Source organism: Leptonychotes weddellii, chromosome 4, assembly GCF_054177405.1.
Source record: "Leptonychotes weddellii isolate Sample4059 chromosome 4, ASM5417740v2, whole genome shotgun sequence".
Lineage (NCBI taxonomy): Eukaryota > Metazoa > Chordata > Mammalia > Carnivora > Phocidae > Leptonychotes > Leptonychotes weddellii.
The window spans coordinates 8,767,397-8,791,616 of NC_138372.1; the positions used below are offsets into that span (position 1 = coordinate 8,767,397).

Consider the following 24,220-nt stretch of genomic DNA (forward strand, 5'->3'; position numbering starts at 1 on the left):
AACCATCACCTCTATCGAGTCCCCAAACATTTTCATCACCCCGTACGCATTCTTGGGGTGATGCTCTGTGCTGGGAGAGGATGGGAAATCAGCCAAATTTAAAGGATGTGAGCCCATTCTTCAGCAATGGGGAAGGCAGGGTCCATTCACACCCTCAAAGTAGATGCTACATCAGGGGTTGAAAATGACAGTTTCCTCTGCCTTTTTACTGATTTTAAAAAAGTAATCCACCAGCCAAGGCCTGTGAACCTGTGCAAACCCCTCCTGGAAGGACCATATTTACATGACTGTATTTATTTGGATTTAGAGACTAAGGTTATGAGGAAAGAAAAGGGAAGGACTTACGAGTCACATTCCTTGTTCAGTCTTTCATCCTAAGACAGTTTGAAGAAACATCCCTGTCACTCATGAGGATTCAGTAAGATTGAGAATATGCCTGCGGAAAGGCCAAGATTTCCTTCCCAAAGCCTCGTCCAGAGCTTTACATATGCCTGTCTCGGTTCGGTTAATCTGAGAAAATCCTCCCCTTACAGGAGAGAAAATCCCTGGGCAGGCCCCATATATCAGAGCGTTTGGAAGGTGCTGGTTGGAATGTCAGAGCCTGGGTTCCAAAGCTGGCGCAGTTCACAGCGGGGAGCGGCCAACCGCCATCGTCCAGACAGGCACTGACCACGAGTACCCATCAGCGCTTGCCCCTGTAGCAAACCACCTGCTCCCTTAGCCTCCCTATTGCCAACGGCACACTGCTCCCCTAAACTCTGCCTGCCCTGGACAGGGAAGGACTTCACAATACAAATGTGACATCCAGGGAATTCCCAGAATTGATTTCTGCCTAATTGATGGGCAGCCTGGGGTCTCTTCCTCTTCCAATGACCTCCCCCACCCCCCACCTGTGTCCCTGATTTGGTTTGGTTATGATTATGAGCCCCTCTCCCGGTGGCAGTGGCTTGCCTCCCCTCCCCACATTCCTGTTACTTTCTTCTTCTTTTTTTTTTAAGATTTTACTTATTTATTTGATAGAGAGAGACACCAGCGAGAGAGGGAACACAAGCAGGGGGAGTGGGAGAGGGAGAAGCAGGCTTCCCGCGGAGTGGGGAACCCGATGCGGGGCTCGATTCCAGGACCCTGGGATCATGACCTGAGCCGAAGGCAGACGCTTAACGACTGAGCCATCCAGGCGCCCCTTCCTGTTACGTTCTGCTTTGTTTCCCAAGCCCCTCAGTCCATCCTGGGTCTCAGAATCTCCCTAAGATCTTGCAGGAGCTTGTGCTGACAGCGCTGAGGACAGAGGGACTCAGAGGGGACTGCCTCTGGTTAAAGATAGTGGTGGGGAGGGGACACAGTTCTGAGGGGGAGGGTGGCAAAGCAAAATGAATGTGTCTGCACAGATAGAATTGGAAGTAATTTTCCTACCCCTCCCTGAAAATTAGAATAATGATAATGATAACAGTACATTTTAAAAATGAAAGCGAGTCTATTTGTACCTCTATGCAAATATAATTGGAAAATAAAACATCAACAGATTTTTTAAAGTAGAAGGGTTTGTGGGGAGTCCAATCTGTATGGTCTCCTAACCACAGTTTGAGGTGTGGCCATGACAGTTCAAGGTTCATGGGCATCGATCTTGAGCCAGGGAGTGGGGAGGGGGGTGATTTTGCCCACCAGGACACAGTAGAGTCTGGAGATATTTTTGGTTGTCCCAACTGGGGAGGGGGATACCAGCATCCTATGGGCATAGGTCAGGGATGCTGCTCAGGATGGTCACCCCCGCCGACAAAGAATAACTGGGCCCAAATGTCAATGGTGCAGAGGCTGAGAAGTCTGCCCTCAAACCATGATTTCCATCCTCACTTAATCAACAGGTGCATCTTTAAATAAGAAGCATCCCAACCTGGGCATGATGAATCTGAGTTTCCAGAAATGGGGCCTGACCAAGGATTTCAAAGCTTCCAGAGGTGATGGAGTCCATACCCACGCTGGACTTGGGATAGACCAAGCAGACCTCGTCCCTGGTCAGTGGTGGAGTCCGGGCCGATTTCTAGCTTCCTGGTACAGACTATTCTGACCACCTGCAAAAGTCAGGACGATGGTCATGCCCTCCCTCTCGCCACTATCAGAAAACCCATGTGCACCTCAGAACAGACCCTGCTGGGGCACCACTTGGCAGAGAGACCCGTCTCAGTTTGCGTCCCCTAGAAGCCGAGCCTGAGACTCAGATCTGTCTTACCGAGTGAGAGCCCTCGGAAGATTTCAATAAGGGGCAAGGGAAGCAGAAGAACCCACGGGAAGGAACAGCATAAGACTGGTTTCGGAAGTCCGGCTTTAGCCAGTCCTGCAGGGAGCCCCAGAGCGTGACTGGCTCCCCAGGGCTTGTTCCATCTTGAGACAAAGGAGAGGGGCTTTTGTACCCCTGATACCCCACTCCCCATCAATTGCTGGCCGTTGGCCTGGGGGGCTATGGGAAGGGGGCAGTGGAGTGTTGTTTACTGCTTCTATCAGCTGGTGAGACCAACTGTATGCATCTCTCCCCAGCTCCAAGTTCAGTGATGTCAGTTTGGTGGCTTGAAATCGGCCAAGGGGGTGATATTTACACCCTGGAAATTGGCAAATGCTACACTCAGGGACTTTTCTCTATGAGCCATGGTCCCAGCACTCCAGTGCGGGGAGTGCTGTGTAACTCCAAGGGGGTGGCTTCAAACTATCCAAGGCAAGCACCAGAGAAGGCTCCAGAAGGTGCTATTAGGCAAAGCCGCTGGGGGAGTGGTGGGATGGGCAGAGCATCCCAGCTGCTCGAGCCTCCAGTGAAAGCACAGCATAGCACACATCCCTGTCCCGGCCATTTCAGTGAAGGCTGATCTCCTTTTGCCAAATGACTCAGCTACCCTTGGGGAAGGCAAGCACACACATTTCTAAAGCAGGGATTGTGAATTAGATCGAACGTTGGCTCCAACTCCTGCAGTTGGAGCTACATTCTAGCAAGAGGCTATGCCATCTGCTGAGGGCAGAGAGCCCTGCAGGGTCTGGACAGCCTCCCGCTCACAGGACTCCTGCTGGCACCAGCCTGCTCCTTGCCCCAAGCCCTGTCCTCCTGGAAACAATCCACCTTCACCCCAGTTGGGTCGGGGCAGGTATTCTCAGAGATTTTCTTCCTTTCCCCAGGGCGTGGACCTCCCTCCTGGAGTGTGGTTCGGTTCAGAGACAGGTTGTGAAGATGAGGACAGGAAATGCTGTAGCTGGAGGCTTCTTTAGCTGAGCCTCATCGAGCAGGTTTTATGGGAAAGAACCCAGGACTGCTCTCAGCTACCTGCGCCAGTGAAGGGGATTCTCCGTGGGTGATGCAGAAAAGAGCACGGTAAAGAGCAGAAAAGGGGACACCTGGGTGGCTCAGTTGGGTAAGCGCCTGCCTTCAGCTCAGGACATGATCTTGGGGTCCTGGGATCAAGCCCTGCGTCGGGCTCCTGGCTCAGCGGGGAGTCTGCTCAAGGATTCTCTCTCTCTCAAATAAGTAAAAAAAAAAAAAACAACCTTAAAAAAACTAAAATTAAATTTTTCAGAGCCCCCAGGTTTGAGGTGTTCTCACCAGCCCCCGGCGCCACTCTGCATGCAAAGCCAGAAGTGAAAAGGGGGTGCAGGGGGTGACAGGAAGAGAAGTCACGTGCCACTTCACACCCATGGGGACGGCTACCCTCAAATAGACAGGCAATAACAAGTGTTGTCGAGGTTGTGGAGAAATTGGAACAGGTGTAAGTTGCTGGTGGGATGGAAAATGGTGTGATTGCTTTGGAAAACATGCAGTTCCTCAAAAAGTTAAACAGAGTCACCATATGACCCCGCCATTGCACCCCCACGTATATGCCCGAAAGAATCGAAAACATTTGTTCATTAAAAAAAACCCACGTGCACACGTGAGTGTTCACGGCAGCATTATTCACCATAGCCAAAGAGCAGAGCCGTGCAAATGTCTACGGACTGATGAGCAGATGAACGAAGTGCAGACTAGCCAAGTGGTGGAATATTATTTGGCCATGAAAAGGGAGCGCTGCCGCTGACCCACGATACCACGGGGATGAACCTTGAGAACATGATGCTGAGCGACAGAAGCCGGACACCAAAGGCCACATTTGTATGATTCCATTACATGAAATGTCCAGAATGGGCAAATCCGTGTACACAGGAAGTAGATGAATGGTTGCAGGAGTGAGGGAAGGGGCATGCGGAGTGCCTGCTGATAGGTATGGGGCTTCTCTCTGTGCGATGAAATGTTCCAGAGTCAGATAGTCATGATGATTGTACAATCTTGTGAGTGCACTCACACCCCTGGCTGTCCCCTTCAAAGGGGGACTGGACGGTGTGTCCTATCTCGAGTTTCGTTTTTAATGAGAAAGAAGGAAGCCATGGGGCGGCAGCAGGGAGGACTGGGCAGAGCTGAGTGGGAGAGGGAAGGAGGCCAGGTGGGAAGGAGCAGGCTCTCCCTGCGGCAGGACAGGCACCAAAGACCTCACCCCTCCCATCTCCAGCCCCTAAACCTCTTCTGGTGTCTCCCTTATTCTCTGTCTAGAACATTCTCCTCCACCTCCTTGTCCTAGACCCACCCCCTTAGCCGGGCTAACTTTCTCATTTCAGATGAAATATGCCTTCTGCAGTGGCAAAAGTAAATACAGCAGGATGCTAGTTAAAGCGGTGAAAACAGATTTTATTCTGGGAGGGCCGACAGTAGAGGAAGGGCAGACTTGCTAGAGTTGACTGGGCATTTGAAAGGGAGAATGAGGGAGGGGGAGAATGGGCGGGGCCTGGGGGGACAGAAAAACCACAGAGGGTGGTCAATGTACATGCGATTAGGCCAACTGGGTTTGCTAGCTCGGTAGTTGCAGAAGTTAGGAGTCTGTCCTCCCACAGGGACTGGGAGACTGGGGTCCCACCTTCCTAATGATTGCATTTCAGAGGAATGGTTCTCAGACCCTGGAGAAAAACTCCTGAGTTATAGGACATAGGGGTATATCTCAAAGGGACAGAGGAAGCTTTCTTAATTGAAAGCCCTGTTTAGTAAATGCTCTAAGAAAGGGAAGTCAGGGCCCATTGTCAGGTGTTGGCTAGAACAAACAGTAAATTCTGGTAGTGATAAGCTTTCTCAGGCAGGCACTTCATAGGGGGCTGGGGAGGTCCTAGGGACACAGCCTCCCGCTGCTAGAAGCCGTGCTGGAGATTGCTCATCTCCTAAAGCAGGGGTTTGGGCACAGTCCTTGGTTCTAACTGGGGACCCTTCTCCTGGCCCCTCACCCTGAGCTGGCCCCTGCTCCGGGCTCCCCAGGGAGCGGCACTTCCCGGCAGGGTAACTCCTTACCTTTGTTGTGATCATTGTTTTTCTTGTTTTCTCTGGTAGTGAAGTGCTTGATGTCAGAGGCTGTGTCTGTCCTGTTTGCTAGTATAAGACGGTGCCTGGCCCGGGGTAAATACTCAAATACTGAATGCAGGCACGCATGAATGAATGAATGAATGAGCAAGTCCAAAGTGAGAAGCATCTAGGACAAGGAGGATTTATGAAGGATGGGGAAAAAATGAGAAGAAAGTGCAGACCCACACAACCTCCCTAGAACTGGTTTGAGGGGTGTCTATACCCCTATACAAAGGCTGTGGGCTGGGGGGAGAGCTCCAGGGGAGGGAGTCACAGTGGGGACCAGAAATCATCCCGGGACTTAATCCCACACTGCACCCATGAGGAGAGCTCTCCCCCTCTCTCCTGCGCTCACACTTTTCCTCCCAACAAGCAATCAGGCACTTTTAGAAGATTCAGGATTAGCAAGAGAATAAGCTCTTAGAGGGAGCTCATCAGAGGGACAGACTGACCTCCACTGAGAGCAAATCTTTGGAAAATCGAATAACCTGACTGGTGCACAGTCTCCTCCCTCTAGAGGCAGGTGGTGGACAAGGACAGGTGAAGAACATCGCCCTCTTGTCATCGCTGGGTTTTAAGCCCTTCTTGCAGGGAGAGCCTGTCCAAGTAATTAACGGAAGTAATTAGGGGTCAGATGGTCACGGATGGAGATCACTCAGTATCCAGCCACTGATGCCAAGGCTGGCAGAGCCAAGGAGAGGAGAGCAAGGGGGAGCGGGACTCCGAGAGGAGGGGAGGGAAGAGGAGGTGGCTGCCACCGCCTAACAGGACATGGCAATCTGACGATCTGATCAACTGATTGGGTTTGTTTTCCTGGGGCTCTCGGACAAAAGGCAAGGTGCAAAGTCTGGGGGTTGCATCCATAATCAGCAGCCCGCCCTGGGGCAGGAGGGAAGGCTCCTGAGCTACAAGATGGGCAACTGCTAAGGAAGGAAACACGACAAGTGGTCCCTGACATGGCTGCAGCCCTGGGCTTGGAACTCTGTCCCCTGCAAGGTGAAGAGGCATGTTCCTTTAACACACTCTGTATGGCTTGTAAATCCTTTCTTGGTTAGGTCCCTCACACATTATGTGTGGTTTTCAAGTCCTTGGAAAGGGTAGAAAGTTTGCTATCTACCCATCCATCCATCCATCTATCCACCCATCTATCCATTCATCCATCCATCCATCCATCCATCCATCCATCCATCCATTCACCCACCCATCCAACCATCCAACCACCCATCTATCCATCCATCCATCCATCCATCCATCCATCCATCCATCCATCCATCCATCCATCCACCCATCTATCCATTCACCCACCCATCCAACCATCCAACCACCCATCTATCCATTCACCCAGCCATCCATCCATTCACACACTCACCTACTCACCCATCCATCCACCTGCCTATCAATCCATCCACCCATCCATCCACCCATCTATCCACTCACCTACCCATCCACCCATCCACCCACTCACCTACTCACTCACCCATCCACCTGCCTACCCATCCATCCACCAACCCATCCATCTAACCATCATCCATCTCCCCATCCACCCACCTATCCATCCACTTCACAAATATTTATCAGGCTCCTGCCAAGCCCATGACCGGTCTAGACTCTGGGCATAAACAAGATAAGCATGGACCTTGCTCTCGCAGTTTACAATCAAGAGAGGAAGAAACAGACGGACAAACTGACAGGCAAACACAACTCAAGAAGCCCACACAGCGATGAGTGCTCTGAAGAGAATGAAACAGAGTGACGTGCGTTAGAGGTGGATAGGGGATGGTTCTTTAGCTGGGATGGGCAGGGCAGGCCTCACTGAGAAGGTGACCTTTGGGCTGAGACCAGAATGACAAGAAGGAGCAAAGATCGGGAGGAAGAGCATCCCAAGCGGAGAGGACAGCTGGATGCCAAGGGGCCTCCGGCATGAGCAGTGGGGAGAAGGGCAGGAGCAGGCTGGCAAAGGCCAGGATCACCCACGGCAGCATCACACAGACCAAGGCCTTCCAAATACTCAGGCGGAATGTGAATACAATTCACATACCAAAATATTTTATTACTCTATTTCAGTGCTCCAGTAATACTACCCCCAAATATTCCGTTAGAACCATCTCAGTGGCTGTGGGTCAAGTGCAATAGGCTGGCTTGGACCCCAGCCTGGGATCTGCTCTGCCTCCTCACTCCCTTGAACTTCCTTCCTTGAGGGAGGCCACCTGGTATGGCCTCTTCAGATGGGAAAGAGTGTGTGCTCCTTGTTTGTGCGACATTTGGGGACTCCTATCTGCTAGGCCTGTTGAAGGGTCAGTGTTTAGTGATGGAGACCAGCTGGGTCTGACCTCATGGAGCTTACAGTCTCATGGGCACCTCTGGGGGCAGGGGACTCCATGGGGCAGGGGAAGACGTCCATGGTGTCAACTTGGAGCACTGTGGTGGGCACGGCTTGCCCTGCATTTCCTGCCTTCCCAGGCAGATTGCAAGGGTGTGGAGACCCCATGGCTTTCCCCGCCTCAGCAGATTCCTGCAGCCTCCCCCATCAATCAGGTGCTAAATGTCACTGATGTCCGTATCCCTTCCTGTGCCACCGGAGCCTCATCTGGGTCAGGGGCTGGCTGGTTGCCACGGCTATGGGTGGTGGTGTCCCTGCCTGGAGAATCTGTTTGCTCACGTTGATAAACCTGAGTGGAGGGGATCTGCTTCTAAGCCCTGCCTAGGGACAAGGGGGCATTGTCCCCATTTCCATGAGAAACACACTGTGGCTCTGTGGGCTGAGTGAGTGTGCTCAGGGATGGTGGTGTAGGAATAACCCCCAGGCAGAGCACCTATCATTGGGGAGGGGTCCCCCAAGGAGCCCCAGCAGAGCAGATGAAGGCCACACTGCCCGGGACAAGGGTGAACCCGCAGCAGACATGAAGGACGCTCCATAGACGTCAGTTCAGGGTGGGTTTTAAGCCTGAGAGAGACTCTCCATCCTCAGAAATAGTGTCTGTGGGCTGGGGAGTGGGCAGGGGGACCCTTTCACTGACTTGCATTCAGGCCGGTGGGATCCACCAGGACAACACAATCTGAATGAATCTTCATGGGGCCTCGTCTGTATTGCTGGTGAGTGGACCTCGGGGGATGTGCAGGTTACACGTGTAAACGTGGCCTCTGATATCTATGCAGACTTGTGAGCAGTGGGGCTGGGGGCTGGTTACAAAAGGGTGAAAAGGACAACTGAGCTCCTGTAATGTGCCAGAGGTCTTCAGACTGCTGGCCCTTGGCTCCTGTTATCCGATGCTGGGATTCGGCCTCTGATTCCATCTTTCTCTTGAGACGGCCTCCTCTTCTGGGCACCTGTGAGTGCTCAAGGAGATACCACTGGGATTCTGAGGGGGGAGGGAAGGGACCATGTTTGTGGGGCCATTATTTCATCGTTTCTCATCAACTCTGCCAAGAAGTATTACTCTGTTCACAGTGGGGGGGGGGACTTGTGGCTCTAGAGGGTCCACAGTGTGGCCAAGGGCACTTGGCTACAAGGGCAGAGTGGACAGACAGCCCATTGGAGGGCTAACCCTCCACCACCCAGGACTCTCTTGGAGGCTGGTGGACACATGGTTGCTTTGCTCTGATTATTCAGTTAGAGGCTTGGATGGGGATGGTGGTATTGTACTGAGTGACACACCTTGAAAGAATGATTCTTGGTCAACCAACCCCCAGCTCGGATACCAACGAAGCCCCAGGCAGCAAATGAGTTCTTGATGAATGGTCCTGAGCATGAGTATGAGGTTTTAACAAAAAGCACATTGTATTTTTCCCAAGGCCAAAATATAATAACTCGCACCCTGGAAAGGTGCGTTTTCCAAAAAAGGATCCCATTTGCAAATAGCAGAAGAGTGTTCTTGTTCATTTTTAAAAAATCTTTTCCCAGAAAAAACAATTTAAAGTTTGGATGTGTGTTTATTAGCCTGGAGTCTGAAAGAACAAAGCTACCTTGTTGGTTGCAGGCAAATGAAACCCACAGGGGTCTGCTTTGGGGTGGTTTTACCATACAGGAATCAACAGACCACTTCTGCAAATAATAAATTACTTAACCCTCAAGGCTACTGGGGCCACTAAAAAGGGGTTAACGGCCAAGGCCCAGGGCTGGTGGCTGACTCAGCTGGTGGGGGTGGGATGTAAAGGAGACTTAGAGACATGATGTGCTCCAGGGTCCAGTTAATTTAATAGCTTAGAAAAAACACACGCGTCCAGCCACTGTCAGAATCTAGAATTCGTGCCTGTAGATTTGGCCATCTGAGCCTGCAGGAGGACATTGCAGGGGTGGGGGGAGGAGGAAGGGGAGAAGGGGGAGGCTGAAGCATGGATGTTCCATGCAAAGGCTTCTCTGTGGCTGGTGAAAGCAATCGGTATGCGTGCATTTTTCATGCTTTTTGTACAAAGGCCCGTGTGGATCAGCCCCGTGGAGCGGAAGCAGTGTTGGGCCCTAGGGCCAGAGCCAGGGCCCGTGGCTGCCTCTTGGCCCCTGCTGTGGTACCCAGGCCCACCTGTAAAAATCCATGAAGCCAGGACAAGGGTTAAAAATACACTTCACATGGGCGCCTGGGTGGCTCAGTTGGTTAAGCGACTGCCTTCGGCTCAGGTCATGATCCTGGAGTCCCGGGATCGAGTCCCGCATCGGGCTCCCAGCTCGGCAGGGAGTCTGCTTCTCCCTCTGACCCTCCTCCCTTTCATGCTCTCTGTCTCTCATTCTCTCTGTCTCAAATAAATAAATAAAATCTTTAAAAAAAAAATACACTTCACATACCCACATTGAAACCATCATAAGTCATCAATGAAGATAAAGTGCTAAAGAAAATATTCCACCCAGCAACCTTCACAGAAATCCCTTCTTGATGAATGGAAGACTGGCTTCAAATGATTCTTACATTCCTAGAAATCTGCACAAGAATGTGGCGCGTGTGGGGGAAGCTGAGCATCTAAGACCTCCCCCTTCTCAGCTCTGGCTCCATCCTGTGCCTCCAGGGGTCTTAGGCACACTTATGCACATGCAACCTCCATTCACATCCCCCCAACCTCTACTGCCTGACCACTCAGTCTGTCCTGGAGGAGGGATGGTGGGTGTCCATCATTGGACGTCATTTGTGCAGCGAATTCTGGAGTCATAAATACCCTGAGTGTGTATGTACCCTGGGCCCCATAGATTCTTCATCCCAGGGGGAAGAGCACAGCTAGAGGAAGGCTGGGATAGGGCCCTCTAAAGTACTGGACCCAAACCAGAGGCCCCTTGCCGAGGTTCTTGGTCTGTACTGGTGGTACCCACCATCAGCCTAATAAGATGAATTCCTTTGTGAGGCTGCCAGAATCCCCTGGTCATCAGACGTTAAGGAGAGCAAGACAAGGAGGCAAAATATTTTGGTGGTTTTGACTCTCCTGAGACCCGGGATTGGAGACTCAGAATAAATTCATCCTGGGTGCACCCAGCTGCTTTTCCTGGAGCCCAGGACACAGCTCCAAGAAAAGTGCCACCCCACGCTGTCCCTGCCAAGCCCGCCCCTGCTGGCCTGAGCGGGGAATGCAGTTGAGTAGAGAGAGTATGCAGTGGTCAGAACACCCGTGGCCAAGTCCCGCTCTCTTACTGGCCCTGTCTGGGCAAGCAAGTTACTCCCAGGACTGAACCAGTTTTCTCTATGGCCACATGGAGGCGATGGATCTATAAAGGGAGGTGATCATGGTACCTCATCTGGGATGGTTTGCTTCATGGGTCAAGCTGGCTGGGCCACAGTGCCCAGACGTGCGGTCAAACACTATGCTGGGTGTTTCTACAAGGGGGTTTTTAGATGAGATTATTTAAATCGGTGGACTCTGGGTAAAGCTGATTGCCCAGTCATAATGCGGCCTCATGGAATCAGCTGAAGGCTCTCGTGGAACAAAAGACCAACCTCTCCCAAGCAAGAGGGAATTGTGCAGGGGACAGCCTCCAGACTTGAACTGCAAGACTGGCTCTTCCCTGGGTCTCCAGCCTGCCAAACTGCCCTGAAGATGTTGGGCTGGTGAGCCTCCACAGTCACATGAACCAGTTCCTTAGAATGAATCTCTTTCTCTACGACATCCTGTTGGTTCTCTTTCTTGGGGCAACCCAGATAAATACACCGCCTAATAGGGTTTGTGAGCCGCGTAATGGGCGTGGCCCAGCATCTAGCACAGACAGTGTCCTCAAGGCGCATGAACTATTATCATAAGCAGGAGCACAGGTTTCTAAGTCCAAATGTGAATGGGGCTCTAGCCCTGCCATGTCCTGTCACCCACCTCAGTTTCCTTATCTATAAAACGGGGAAAATAGTGGCTCTCACCTGGACTTACGAGGATGCTTAAAAAGAGCTCGTGTTGGTAGAGTTTCTGGTATGGTGCGTGGAATTCATTTGTTTGCTTTTTCTACCATCACAGTGTGCCAGGCACGGCTCTAAACCTGGGGACACCGATGGCCCACGTCCCGGCGCTTGGGGAGCTCAAGTTCCAGGCCAGAGAGGTAGACCGTAAACATGTAAACAAAGGGTTTGGGTACGTGTCGCACAGAGAACAGTATGGGGTGCTGTGATGAGGAGACTCTGGGGAGGTGACACTGGAGACTCAGTGACACTTGTAGAGATCTGAGAGGGGGTGTTGCATCATCCTTGTTGTTAGTGACAACAGATCATGCCGACACCCCACTTCCCAAAAGGCATTTCCCCAGTTGAGCCAGGCAGGGCTCCTGGCCAGTATATTTTCTTGGGCTTGGATGTCCCTCCTGTCCCCAATCTCCTGAGTGTTTCACAGGCTTTATATCCAGGCAGTGACGGTTTCAACTGGCAATAATTTAAAGCTCTTCTTCCCCAGAGTCACGTTCCTTCCAAATCTCTGGGGTGCAGCCGGCAGACATGGGGGTTGGTTGGTACCCATCGAGCACTCATCTCTGGCTCCAGGTTGCCCCTCCTCCACTCACTCGTTCATTCAGTGAATGACCCCCATGCTGTGCAGGGCTTGTGTTTCTAAGGAAACAGCGGGAGTCCACTCACTATAAGGAATAAAATAGACTCATGAGGTGGGAATTCACCTCCTGAGGCCCATTAGAACAAGGCTGAGGTAGGAATATCACAGCTTGGGGCACCATTTCCCTAGGATTCTGGGAGAAACAAATTGTGACTTTGGCGGGGGCCCAGTTGGACGCAGGGCCTTTAGCGATGTCCCTTGTAGGGTGCTCCTGGGGGGTGGGGATCAGACGCTATGACAATGGGCAGCGATTCTGACCCCACACAAGTCTCAGTGAGTCTGTGGCCAGGCTGGGGAGGTGCTGATGTGAGATTGTTTTGTGGCTCAAACTCTCAGCCTCTGAGCCCTTGATGCACACCCCCCGCCATGGTCTTTTCCTCAGTCCCTCTGGTAGCTCACCGGCAGCAGAGCTCCCCTCTCCCGACTGAAAATCTTCTCCATGAGCCTTCATTCACAGTAAGGCGCACACAGTGGCTGGAACCTCAGGCCTGGCATGCACACAGCACCTCACGCTCATGACGACCACTTTCAGGCAGCTCGTACTATTCTCTCAAGGGAAGTGGTACCTACACTGAGGGGGAGCTCCCAGAGGTGGCTCCTTCCGGTGCGGAGGGGCCATGGAGCGTGGCAAAGATGCTGCCCACCTCCCCACCTGCCCAGGGACTCTGTGACAAGACAGCTCCCTGAGCTAGGGGTCTCCTCCCCTGGAGCCGACAATGCTGGGGGCCAGCAGGGGTGACTGAGTCTCCTCAGGGGTGAAGGGGAAAGAAGGGTAGAGAAAGAGAATAAATGGAGAGGAAAAAAGCGAGGGCGAGAAGGATGCAGGATTCAGCTTGAGGCCACCCGCTGAGGCCTTCCCTGATATGACGGTTAATTTTATGCATCAACTTGCCTGGGTCCAGGGTGCCTGGATATGTGGTTAAACATTACTTCCGGGTGTGACCGTAAGGGTGTCTCTGGATGGGAATAGATTACAATCTGTAGACTGAGTAAAGCAGAGTGTCATCCCCGGTGTGGGTGGGCAGCATCCAATCTGTTGGGGGTCTGAATAGAATAAAAAGGTGGAGGAAGGGAGAATTACTCCCCCCGCACCTTTCTCTGTCTGCATGACTGCTTGAGCTGAGTCTTCTCCTGCCCTCGGTCTAGAACCTAGACTCGTGGCTCTCTTGGTTCTCAGGCCTTTGGACTCAGACTAGAGCTACCCCACTGGTTTTCCTTGGGTCTCCCTCCAGTTGCCCAACTGCAGATAGTGGGACTTCTCAGCTTCCATACTCACGTGAGCCAGTCCCTTATAATCTGGATGGATGGATGGACGGACGGACAGACAGTAATAGATATATAGAATACATATCTCTTGGGGTTCTGTTTCTCTGGAGAGCCCTGGCTAATACATCCCACTATCCATTCTTGAGTTTACCCGTTACTCATCCGCAGGATCTCATTTACATCTTTCACGGTGCTTATCTCTACCTGCAATTTCAGTTCTGTCTCCTTGTTTGTTTTGTGTTCCCCCCACCCCATAAGAATTGAGGCCAAGTGAGCCGGGGGCCCTGTCTTCTTACTCAATGCACCCCCACACTGCCTGGACCCCCAGTGCCTGGCCCTTCACAAGCGCTCAGTCCATATTGGTGGAGGCAGAGATAGCAGGAGCAAAGGAAGAAGGACACATAAGGAATATATTGTGAGAAACAATGGAGAGGTGTTTCTCAGAAACACCCCAGGGGCTTCTCTCGGGCCCCATCTACGTCTCAGTCCCCAGTGAGGTCTGATGCTGCGGACACTGTCACCTGGTAACAACCTGCCGGGCACGTGACATGGTTTCGTATTATCTCTGCCCAAAGTGCCTTCTTGCACATCCAGGAAAGCAGTGCCTGTCACAACCTGTGCTCCCAAGAAATGTCACACACACCCTAAGGCCACTGAGGGAGGGAGGTTTCTCAGAGGCCAAGTCCCAGGTTTTTGGTTTTTTTTTTTTTTTTTACATTTTGTTGGTCCAATGCAACCTGCTTTTTTGGAATCCTGGCCTCTGGGACAGTTCGCTGCAAGTTCTAGAGATGACAAGTTCGGAGCGGGGTCAGCACAGAGACCGGCCAGGCATTAGTTGGCTGAGGAGGGACTCGAACTGGGGGGCCAGGGCCCGGTCGGGGAAGGGGGACAACTACTTGTATTTCAGGGGGTGGAGAGACGCGGCGCAGAGGCCCTTGAGACTGTACACATCGACCCACTGTCCTTCCTCTACGAGTTGCTTCCTCTGAGGCTGAGGATGAGGGTGTGAGTCCTGCCTGCAAAAGTCTTCCTCACCTGCTCACCAAAATACAGCAACAAACACCCCTTGGCCGGGCCTGAGCTTTCCTCTCGGTGCCCCTGTAGCCAAGCTCCCGAGGTTGCTGAAGCCCATTACAGCAGGAGAAGCCCTGCTCCAGGGACAGGGCCCTGGACACGGTCCCCATCAAGTTGCTGCATCCGGGGAGGAGGAGGCCTCTGCTCGTCTCCCAGTCCAGGCCAGAGAACAGGTGCACAAACCAGCTTAGCGGTGGGAACTGCAAGTGTCCGCACCCCCTGGCTTGGTGGTCAGCCATCAGCTGGGAAGCATGACGGGCCGTCTCCTTCCCCATTCTCGCACCTCAGGCGGGAGGCAGGTCCCCCCTCCCCGCCCAGAATCCCTCCTGGGCTCCTCCGCGCCCCGCAGGTTCTAAACTCTGAGATGGGAGGCCCCAGGGGGCGTGGCCAGGGGCAAGCCAGGAGCACGGCCAGGGGCAGGGGCTGCTCTGGGCTGCTGCAGGTTGACTCCTTCCCGCTTCCCGCCTCCCCTCTTCCCTCTCCGCGTGGAGGGGAACCGGGCCTGGGCTCTGGCAAGCCAGGAAGGGAGGGGGCGGCTCAGTCGTCCTCATCCTCGTCCTCGTCTTCCGGGTCCTTGTTGGGCGCGCACCTCTGGAAGCACTGTACCACGGTGGCCAGGAAGAAGCCAGAGATAATGGCAGCAATGGACACGGCCACGCCGGAGAAGATGATGATGAACAGGTCTGTGAGTGACAGGCTGAACCTGCACTCGCTGAAGCTGGCCTCGGACAGCTCATGCAGGAATATCCGCCTGTTTCCCGGGGGCAGGGAGCACTGGATTTCCTCACCGCCTGTGGAAAAGGCAGGCAGGGTGAGACAGAGGTCTGCAGGATGGCCTAAAAGTTGGCAGGGTGAGAGCTTGCAAAGTGTGGAGCGGGGGCATCCCCCCAGAGCGAAAGGGGGAGAAAGTTGATGATAATGGAATTTAAGCTTTTTTAAAAAGCTCCAGAGTAATCCCCATGGGAAAATCAGAATGCCTTGGTCTCCCTTGCCCTGCCCTAAGCTGTGGAACTCTGGGTTTTGAACCACTTCGGTGGTGACGCAAGAGGAGATTCAGGGTCAGGGCCTCTGTAGACCTTGATCCAGACCTGGGTACCACCCAGGATTGGGGGCGGGCGGCAGATGCAAGGGGCCGGGGGCAGTGCCCACGGCTGCCATACACTCCAGCGTGCAGTGCCACCTCCCGAGCTGGATGCCATCCTCCTTTTCCTTGTCCTCAGGGCGCAAAATGAACAGAGGATTAGCACAGCACTGGAGTAAGTCCACTACTCTAGAAGGGTTTTCCCTCGACGGGAGTGGGGAAAATAGGCTATATCTGAAGGTGGCCTTCCAACAGCAGTTACCGAAGCTTCTGTGAAGCTTCCGTGTGATTCAGAATCACCTGAAGAGAGCTTTAAAATGCAGGTTCCCCGGGGAGTTGGCGAGCTTCTGGGACGCTCACTCCGACGATGCCCAGAGGAGTCCTGGTACCCTCTGTTTTATATATTGAGGTTCCCCTTAAGATTTCACTTGAAGAGTGTTTGGCTGATTTAAAAAGACTCCAGTCCAGGAAAATCTGACATCTGAGTCTGTGTGAGAAAGTGCTTTAAAACAATAGTAACAATAAATGCTAACTTGAACTTACCAGGGACCAGATGCTGTTCTAAGCGCTTCACGTACAATAATGCATTTCATCCTCGTGGTGCCATCAAGTGAAGTAGGGGGACAGCTAGGACAACTGTAGCTGGGTGGATTCCATACCCTCCAGTTACCTAGTGAGCCTAAAGGAAAACTTGCCCAAGGCATGAAGATCCGAGCACCATGAGGATGGTTTTCCAGACACCCGTTTATTCATTCAACACACATTTGCTGAGCACTTTATCCTGTGCCAAGGGATTGATGATAAACAAGGCAAAAAAAGGCCCCTAATCTCAGAGAGTATAAATTCTAGAAGACAGACACGCATTCATGCCATCAGCACATGTTTACTGAGTATCTACTCCATACCAGGCCCTGGGGATAAAGCAGTGAGCACAACAAAGTTCTTGCCCTAATGCAGCTTAGGTGTAGACAACTAATGAGTAGATCAAGAAATACATAAATGTTGGGGAGCCTGAGTGGCTCAGTTGGTTAAGTGTCTGACTCTTGATTTCAGCTCAGGTCGTGGTCTCAGGGTCATGAGATCAAGCCCCTCGTCGGGCTCCATGCTCAGTGGGGAGTCTGCTTCTCTCCCTCTCTCTCCCCCTCCCCCCATCACATGCATGCTCGATCTTGCTCTCAAATAAATAAATAAATAAATAAATCTTAAAAAAAAAAAAGAAAGACATAAATGTGAAGATGACACACTAGGGTGAAATGAGGAGTGTCTTTAGATGTGGTGTTCAGGAGGTACTGTTTCAGCAAAGATCTAAAGAATGAGATGGAACCAGTCACGGAAGAACAATCGAGTCAGAGGAGACAGGAAATTGGCAAAGAGCTCAGTGTTCTGGGAACACCATGTAACCAGGGGCAGCAGAGTGTGCAAAGGGGTGTTTAGTATGAGCTGAAATGGGACACGTGGACATGGGTTGAGATGAAGCCCCTGACTTGCCAGGGTTTCCAAATGAAAATCATGAACAGAGGCCACCAACCCTGTTATGGACTGAATTGTGCCCCTCCTCACCGCTTCTATATGTTGAAGACCTAACCCCCAGTGTGACTGTAATTAGAGATAATAATAGGGGGATAATTAGGTTAAATGAGGTCAGAAGGGTGGGGCCCTAATCTCACAGGACTGGTGTCCTCCTAAGAAGAGGAAGAAACTCTCTCTCTCTCTCTCTCTGCATGTGCACAGAGGGTGAGGCCACATGAGGACTCCAGAAGGTGGCATCGATAAGCCATGAAGAGAGACCCCACCAGAAACCAGTCCTGCTGGCACCTTGATCTGGGACTTCCAGCCTCCGGAACTGTGAGAAAATCGATGTCTGTTATCGAAGCCCCCCAGCCTGTGGTATTCTGTTATGGCAGCCCTAGAAAACGAACACAAACCCTCACTGGACATGAACAAAAGGTAGACTTGTGTGAGAAGTCAGCAACCCAAGGTTGTTTGTTACCAAGCATAATCTACACACCCTGAATGATACACAGTACAAACTGTATACAAAGTCAAGTTACTACCATGCTTTCACAAACTTCAGATATAAGAGAATGTGTAATATTAAAATGCATAAAGAGACCCAGATCTTCTGTTTCTGATCTGGAAGAGGAGAGAAAAATAAAGCAGTAGAAACTAGCATGCATATTGCACTTAGTGTGTGCAAACTCTCTTCCAAGTGCTACAAACATACCAACTCTTAATTCTCACCACAACTTTATGAGGTAGGTAGTATTAGCATGCCCATTTTATGGATGAGAAAACTGAAGCATAGAGAGTTTACATAGCTCGCCTTCAGCGACACGGCTTCCCGGAAATGTGAGGACACCATTTTGACGTGAGGCTCAGCTGCCTACAATCTCTTCTTCCCTTTGGCTTCCTTTCAACTTCCAGGAAAACCTGCAATTTCTCTCTTTTTCAGGGCTTCTGGGTTTCAAAGAGCTGGCCCTCAATCCATCTCCAGAATTATCTGAAAGTCAGAATGATTTCTTCACACCTCACTAAGGAGCTGGCTTCCGTCCTGTGAAGAGCAGGCTGCTAAGTGCACAGCAACCCTGCAACCACCCTTTGGGTCTTTATTTGGGTATCTTTCCTTCTCCAGCTCAGACACAGAGGCTTCCTCCTTCCTTCTGTCCTGGCCCATCTTTTACATAGTGTACAGCCAACCCACTGAGGCTCTCCTCCCTGAGGGAGCTGTTGCCGTGGCAACCACACTCCCAGTTCCTCCTCTCCCTGATCCCGCGCCCACCTCACATACCCCGGGAACGAGCTGGGCGAGGTCTCTGCATGTTTCTCCAGGTTATGCTGGACTCGTTTTTGACTTTCTTTTTCTTAAAGAAGCCCAACTTTCGTTGACCACTTATGAGCATTTTCAATGCCCTTGAACAGAATTAGAACTGGAAGACAGAGTTATATTGGGGTTCCCTTGGGCTTCCCTTGTTTTCTTCAATGGAAAGTGGACAAATCAATTCACCTGCCTGCCTCCTCCGAACACTTCCTCCACAGCCACAGGTGTTATGAACATAAACAAGATGGACTCCAATGAAGCACAGGAAGTTTCTAATTCCAAGATAATATTTGCAATCCCCAAGCCTATACGAGCTACTATTGCCTAGAGAAACTTTCTAGCAGTTCTTGCCTTCAATAAGCTGTATTCACTGGAAAACAACCACAATGCAGCAACACAAGCCTACAGAGCCTGCCACTTAAATCCCACCTTTGCTCGCCAAGACTCCTTGAGTCAATTCCGATTTCCACGATGGTCTCTATGCCTGGAGATTAGGCTTGGCATTTTTACAAAGTGACACTTTTAGAGAATGTCATCTCACATTTCTCTGTGGCTAGAAGAAACAGGCTTGTTTGCAAACCAGCACACACAAGCCCACCAGGAGTGGGAGACTCTGGAACCACGCTTGATGGAGCTAGCATGATAAGATACACTGTCTTAATGGGTTTTCGTAGCTCACAAAAGGCAGAGAAGTAAGAAGAGTCAAAGAGCGTCAGCCGGGCAGACAAGGCTCAGCAGAGGGGGCAGGGCATCGCTGCCAGAGCGCTCTGGAGACACGTCCCAGGCTGGCTGTGGAACTCAGGAGTCAGGGTAATCTGACTTTGGGTATCTCTTCTCTCCTGCGCGATCTTACTCTAGACCAGAGTTTCTCACCCTTGGCACTACTGATGTTTTGCGTCATCATGGCACTACCCCTATGTGGGGCAGGGTGTTTGCCAGCATTCCCGCACCCAGGAGGACAATCACAAATGTCTCCTAACAGTGCCACGTGGCCCCTGGGAGAGGGCAATAAAGTCCTTCTGGTTGAGAACTTTAGGGGAAAGTTACCCTCTATGGCAGGGCTACTCTTCGTGACTGAGCTTAGCTATCAAATGGCTTCCTTTGATTCATGCATTAAACACAACAGGTGAGGTTTTGTGCTAGAGGCTGCGAAGGACGCAAAAAAGGAAGGAGAGGAAGGAAGAAAGGAAGAAGAGAGAGACACAGTTCTGGCCTTAGGATCTTCGGTCTAACAGGAGGGGCACCAGCACCGGGCCAGTGGAAAGGTGGGGGGACACGGGCGCATGAGGGGAGGGAGGGAGTCCCTGGGATGTCCCTACTTGATTTGGAATGTTCTCCCTCCCTTCCTGACCCCCATCTCTTCGGCTGTCTGAGCTAAGATCAGCAAACAAAAGTCAATACTGACACAGCATTTTGAGCACGCTGGGCGCTGCTTTTAGGTCTTTACACGTGTTAGGTTATTCGATCCTCACGCAAACCCAATGAGGAGTCTACTATAACTATCCCCGTTTAACAGATGATCAAACCGAGGCACAGAGACATCAAGTGACTTGCCTAAGGCCACGCAGCCGGGGAACGACAGAGCTGAGACTAACCCCAGCCAGTCCACACTTGGACCACCACCCTGGCTCACCTGCTCTCCCAGAGTGGCCCAGTCCCACCCAGCATCTCACAACACGTTCCTTTCAGGCAGACTGTCTTTTAAAGAGATGCTCTAGAACTCTCCAGCGACCCTCTTGTCTCCAGCCCTGACCTAGACGGACCGAAGAGGTCTCCCTTCCTTGTCAGGAGCAGAGCTCTGAATGCAGATGTGGAGGGACACCCTCCCGTGAGCCTTGGAACAACACCTCCCCACTCCTCCCCTCCCCTGGCCTGGTGATGGTGTTGTGAGCATGACATAGGGGACGTCTGGAAACTCTTAACTGTGGCGCCTGGCCACCATTCATGCTTAAAAAAAAGCGTTCATTTTATTCAGATTTTCAAAGTTTCAAATTGTGCCCACACCTGACTCCGGATATCTGAGGAGGCTTCCTGCATTAGTCAGGGTTCTCCAAAGACACAACCAATAGGGGGTGTGTGTGTGTGTGTGTGTGCATGTGTGTGTAAAGAGAAATATCATGAGGAATTGGCTCACACAATTATGGAGGGTGACAAGTCCCAAGGTCCGCAACCAGTAAGCTGGCGACCCCAAGAGCTGATGGTGTAGTTTCAGGCTGAATATCGGCAGGCGCAACCCCCAGGAAGAGCCAATGTTTCAGTTCAAGTCAGAAGGCAAGAACCGATGATCCAGCTCCAGGTCATCAGGCAGAAGGAGCTCCCCCTTACTCACAGGAGGATCAGTTTTGTTTTGTTCTAATCAACTGATTAGATGAGGCCCACCCACACTGGGGAGAGCACTCTGCTTCACCCAGTCCACAGATTCAAATGTTCATCTCATCCAAAGGCACTCTCATAGGTGCACCCAGAATAATGTCTGCCTAAATATCCAGGCCGTCAAAACTCCACCATCACAGTGCTCTCCATGCTTTTCCGCAGCAACAAGAGAGACGTTTTTAATTATATGGGTCTGAGGTGAAAATTCAGAAGAAATTGTCTACTTTCCTCTACTTGCTCAGAATACCTGAAGGGAGGCAGAAAGAGCTCAGAGCAAAAGCGGGATTTAGCGGTGTGGAAAATGGATGATCTGCACGTCGAGAGTCATTCTCTGACTACAGAGGGAGCGGAGGCTTCTCCTCCATCTTCCCTTCGATCTCCTCTTCCTCCTCTCCCTCTCTCCTTCTCTTTCTTCCTCTGTGTCCTTTTTTTTTTTTTTAAGATTTATTTATTTATTTTGGAGAGAGAAGGCACACAGGGGAAGGGGCTGAGGGAGAGGGAAAGAGAGAATCCTCACGCAGACTCCCCAGTGAGCAAGGAGCCCGATGCAGGGGCTCCATCTTTTGACCCTGAGACCATGACCTGAGCTGAAATCAAGAGTCGGCCACTCAACCGACTGAGCCACCCAGATGCCCCTCCTCCGTGTACTTTTTATTGCAGCAAAACATACAGGACATAAAAACGTACTGTTTTAACTGTTTTTAAGTGTGCAATTTGGTGGCATGAGGTGTAGTTACAATGTTGTACAATCATCACCACTATCATTTCCGGAACGTTCTCATCCCCTAAACTCTGTACCCGTTAAAGAATAACTCCCCTTCCCCCACCCCCAGCCCCTGCTAATCACTGTCCTACTTTCTGCCTCTATGAACTTGCCTACCCGTAGAGGTGAAACCATACAATATGTGTCCTTCTGTGACTGGCTTATTTCACCAAACATAATGTTTTTAAGGTCCCTCCATGGCTGTAGCGTCTATCAAAATTTCCCTCTTTTTTTAAGCTGAATGATATTCCGTTGCTTGGATACACCACATTTCATTTATCCATTCGTCTGTTGATGGAACACTTGGGTGGTTTCCACCTTGTGGCTATTGTAAATACTTGTGCTATAAACATTGGCATGTAAATACCTGTTGAAATCTCCGCTTTCAGTTCTTTGGGATATATGCCCAGAATCGGAAGTGCTCGGTCATATGGTGATTCTATGTTTAACTTTTTGAGGGACCTCCATACTGTGTTCCACAGTGGCTGCACCCCATTTTACATTCCCGCCAGCAGCGCACAAGGGTTCCAGTCTCTCCACATTTTTGCCCACGCTTGTTATGTCACATTAAAAAGATAAATAATAAGGCCCATCCTAAGGGGTGTGAAGTAGTATCTCATTTTTTGTGGGTGTGATTTTGATTTGCATTTCTCTAATGACCTGAGCATCTTTTCATGTGCTTATTGGCCTGCTCCTTCTTTTTAAGTAAAGGCTAGGCATGTGATATTTCATCAGGGATTAGCAGCCACATTGCAAAGGGCTAGTCCCTAGTGAATCAACACTGTGTGGAGAGCAGGACTGGAAGAGCCTAGGGGAGACACACTGGGCATATTTCTGAAAAGGAAGAATATGCATATCTCTCAATTCAGTATAATTCACCTACAATGTCCTGAGCCCTCACCCATGCCCTAAACTGGGAAAGATGGGCATGCCCGTGTGGGGACCATGTACCGAGCACCTGCTGTGTATGGATACAGTGCACGCCCCTTAGCACACGTCTTTATCACTTACTTCATCTGGGAGGTGAGCAGCACTATGCTCAACTCATAGCTGAGGAAACGGGCCTCAGAAATCTTTGGCAATTTGCGTACTATTAAATGGTAAAGCCGGAATTCAAGCTACACTCAACTCAGTCTGTTTTACTCTGAAGCCTGTGTTTCGTTCGTCTGCCCATGTTGTCTGTAGCGCCAAAGAAAGTGGCATCCCTGGCCCCAGGACATTTATAATTCAGCCGAGGAACCAAAACTAAAATATATGAAGCTACTGGAAAGGAAGATAATAAACAGGTGGGGATCTATAGGGCGTCACAAATTTGGAGAATGAAGAGACAAGGTGTCTAGAAGGTCTAGTACGTTCTCATCAGTATTTATGGAATGGATGAATAGCTTTGGGTTTGAAGGATTATTCGGGTGGAATGAGAAAGGCCTTGCAGGGAAGAGGCACAGGTGGAATCCGAAAACGTAGGTGGGTGTTAGATGCGCCTCCAGGACTAGGACAGTGCCCCCTAGCTACGGTATCTTCCCGAGGGACGGTCCCTGGCAGATTTCCGGTGGGCTGTGTGTGGAGTCACCAGAGAGCCATGGCCAGGAACTGAGAATTTGGATTAAGACATCAAAAAATATATATTTTTTTGGTCAATGCGATGGTGGTAGTCTTTAAAGAATCTTAAAAAATCCCATTTAAATCAGGAGACGAAGCAGCATTGTCACATGGACGCAATTGTCAGGCTGCTGTAATGAGACGGGACACATGCCACGAGCCTCTTCACTCATCGTCCCCCACCTGGATCCTTTGCAAGCATCTGAGTGTGCAGCCCCTGGGCAATGGATTCTGCCTGTTCTGTGTCCCAGAGGCCATGGCCAGAGTTGAGGCTAAGGCCCTCTGCCCATGACGAAGATCTCTCGAGAGTCTACAGTCTAGAGCTTGTGGTCCTCAGGTTTGGGATGTTATATGCTGGTAAAAAAAGAGAGAGAGAGAGAGAAAGAAGGAAAGAGAAAGAAAGAAAGAACGAAAGAAAGAGAAAGAAAGAAGGAAGGAGGGAGGGAGGGAAGAGAGGAGAGGAGAGGAGAGGAGAGGAGAGGAGAGGAGAGGAAAGGAAAGGAAAGGAAAGGAGAGAGACTGACATAGGACTACTAACTTTGCCCCGTAAGAACATTCAAAACATACCCCATCATCATCACCATCACTATCATCATCAACATTTTATTTTATTTTATTTTTTTAAAGATTTATTTATTTATTTGACAGAGAGAGACACAGCAAGACAGGGAACACAAGCAGGGGGAGTGGGAGAGGGAGAAGCAGGCTTCCCGCGGAGCCCGGAGCCCGACGTGGGGCTCGATCCCAGGATCCTGGGATCATGACCTGAGCTGAAGGCAGACGCTTAACGGCTGAGCCACCCAGGTGCCCCATCATCATCAACATTTTATAAGAGAAACTTTTGTACGCCATTAA

General features: G+C 51.0%; 1 protein-coding gene across 2 annotated transcripts in view; it reads right to left on the bottom strand.

Annotated features, from left to right (window-relative positions):
* Nucleotides 1-24,220, bottom strand: part of LRRC38 (leucine rich repeat containing 38) — a 48,602-nt gene that overhangs the window by 4,583 nt on the left and 19,799 nt on the right. The window contains exon 2 of one of the 2 annotated variants that reach the window (XM_081817513.1): nt 14,050-15,522. The exons of the other annotated variant lie outside the window; for it this stretch is intronic. Within the exon in view, the coding sequence (XP_081673639.1) occupies nt 15,269-15,522 (254 nt within the window). The 3' untranslated portion in view covers nt 14,050-15,268. Of the gene's footprint in view, nt 1-14,049; nt 15,523-24,220 lie in introns of those variants that run through there. 2 annotated transcript variants of the gene reach the window in all.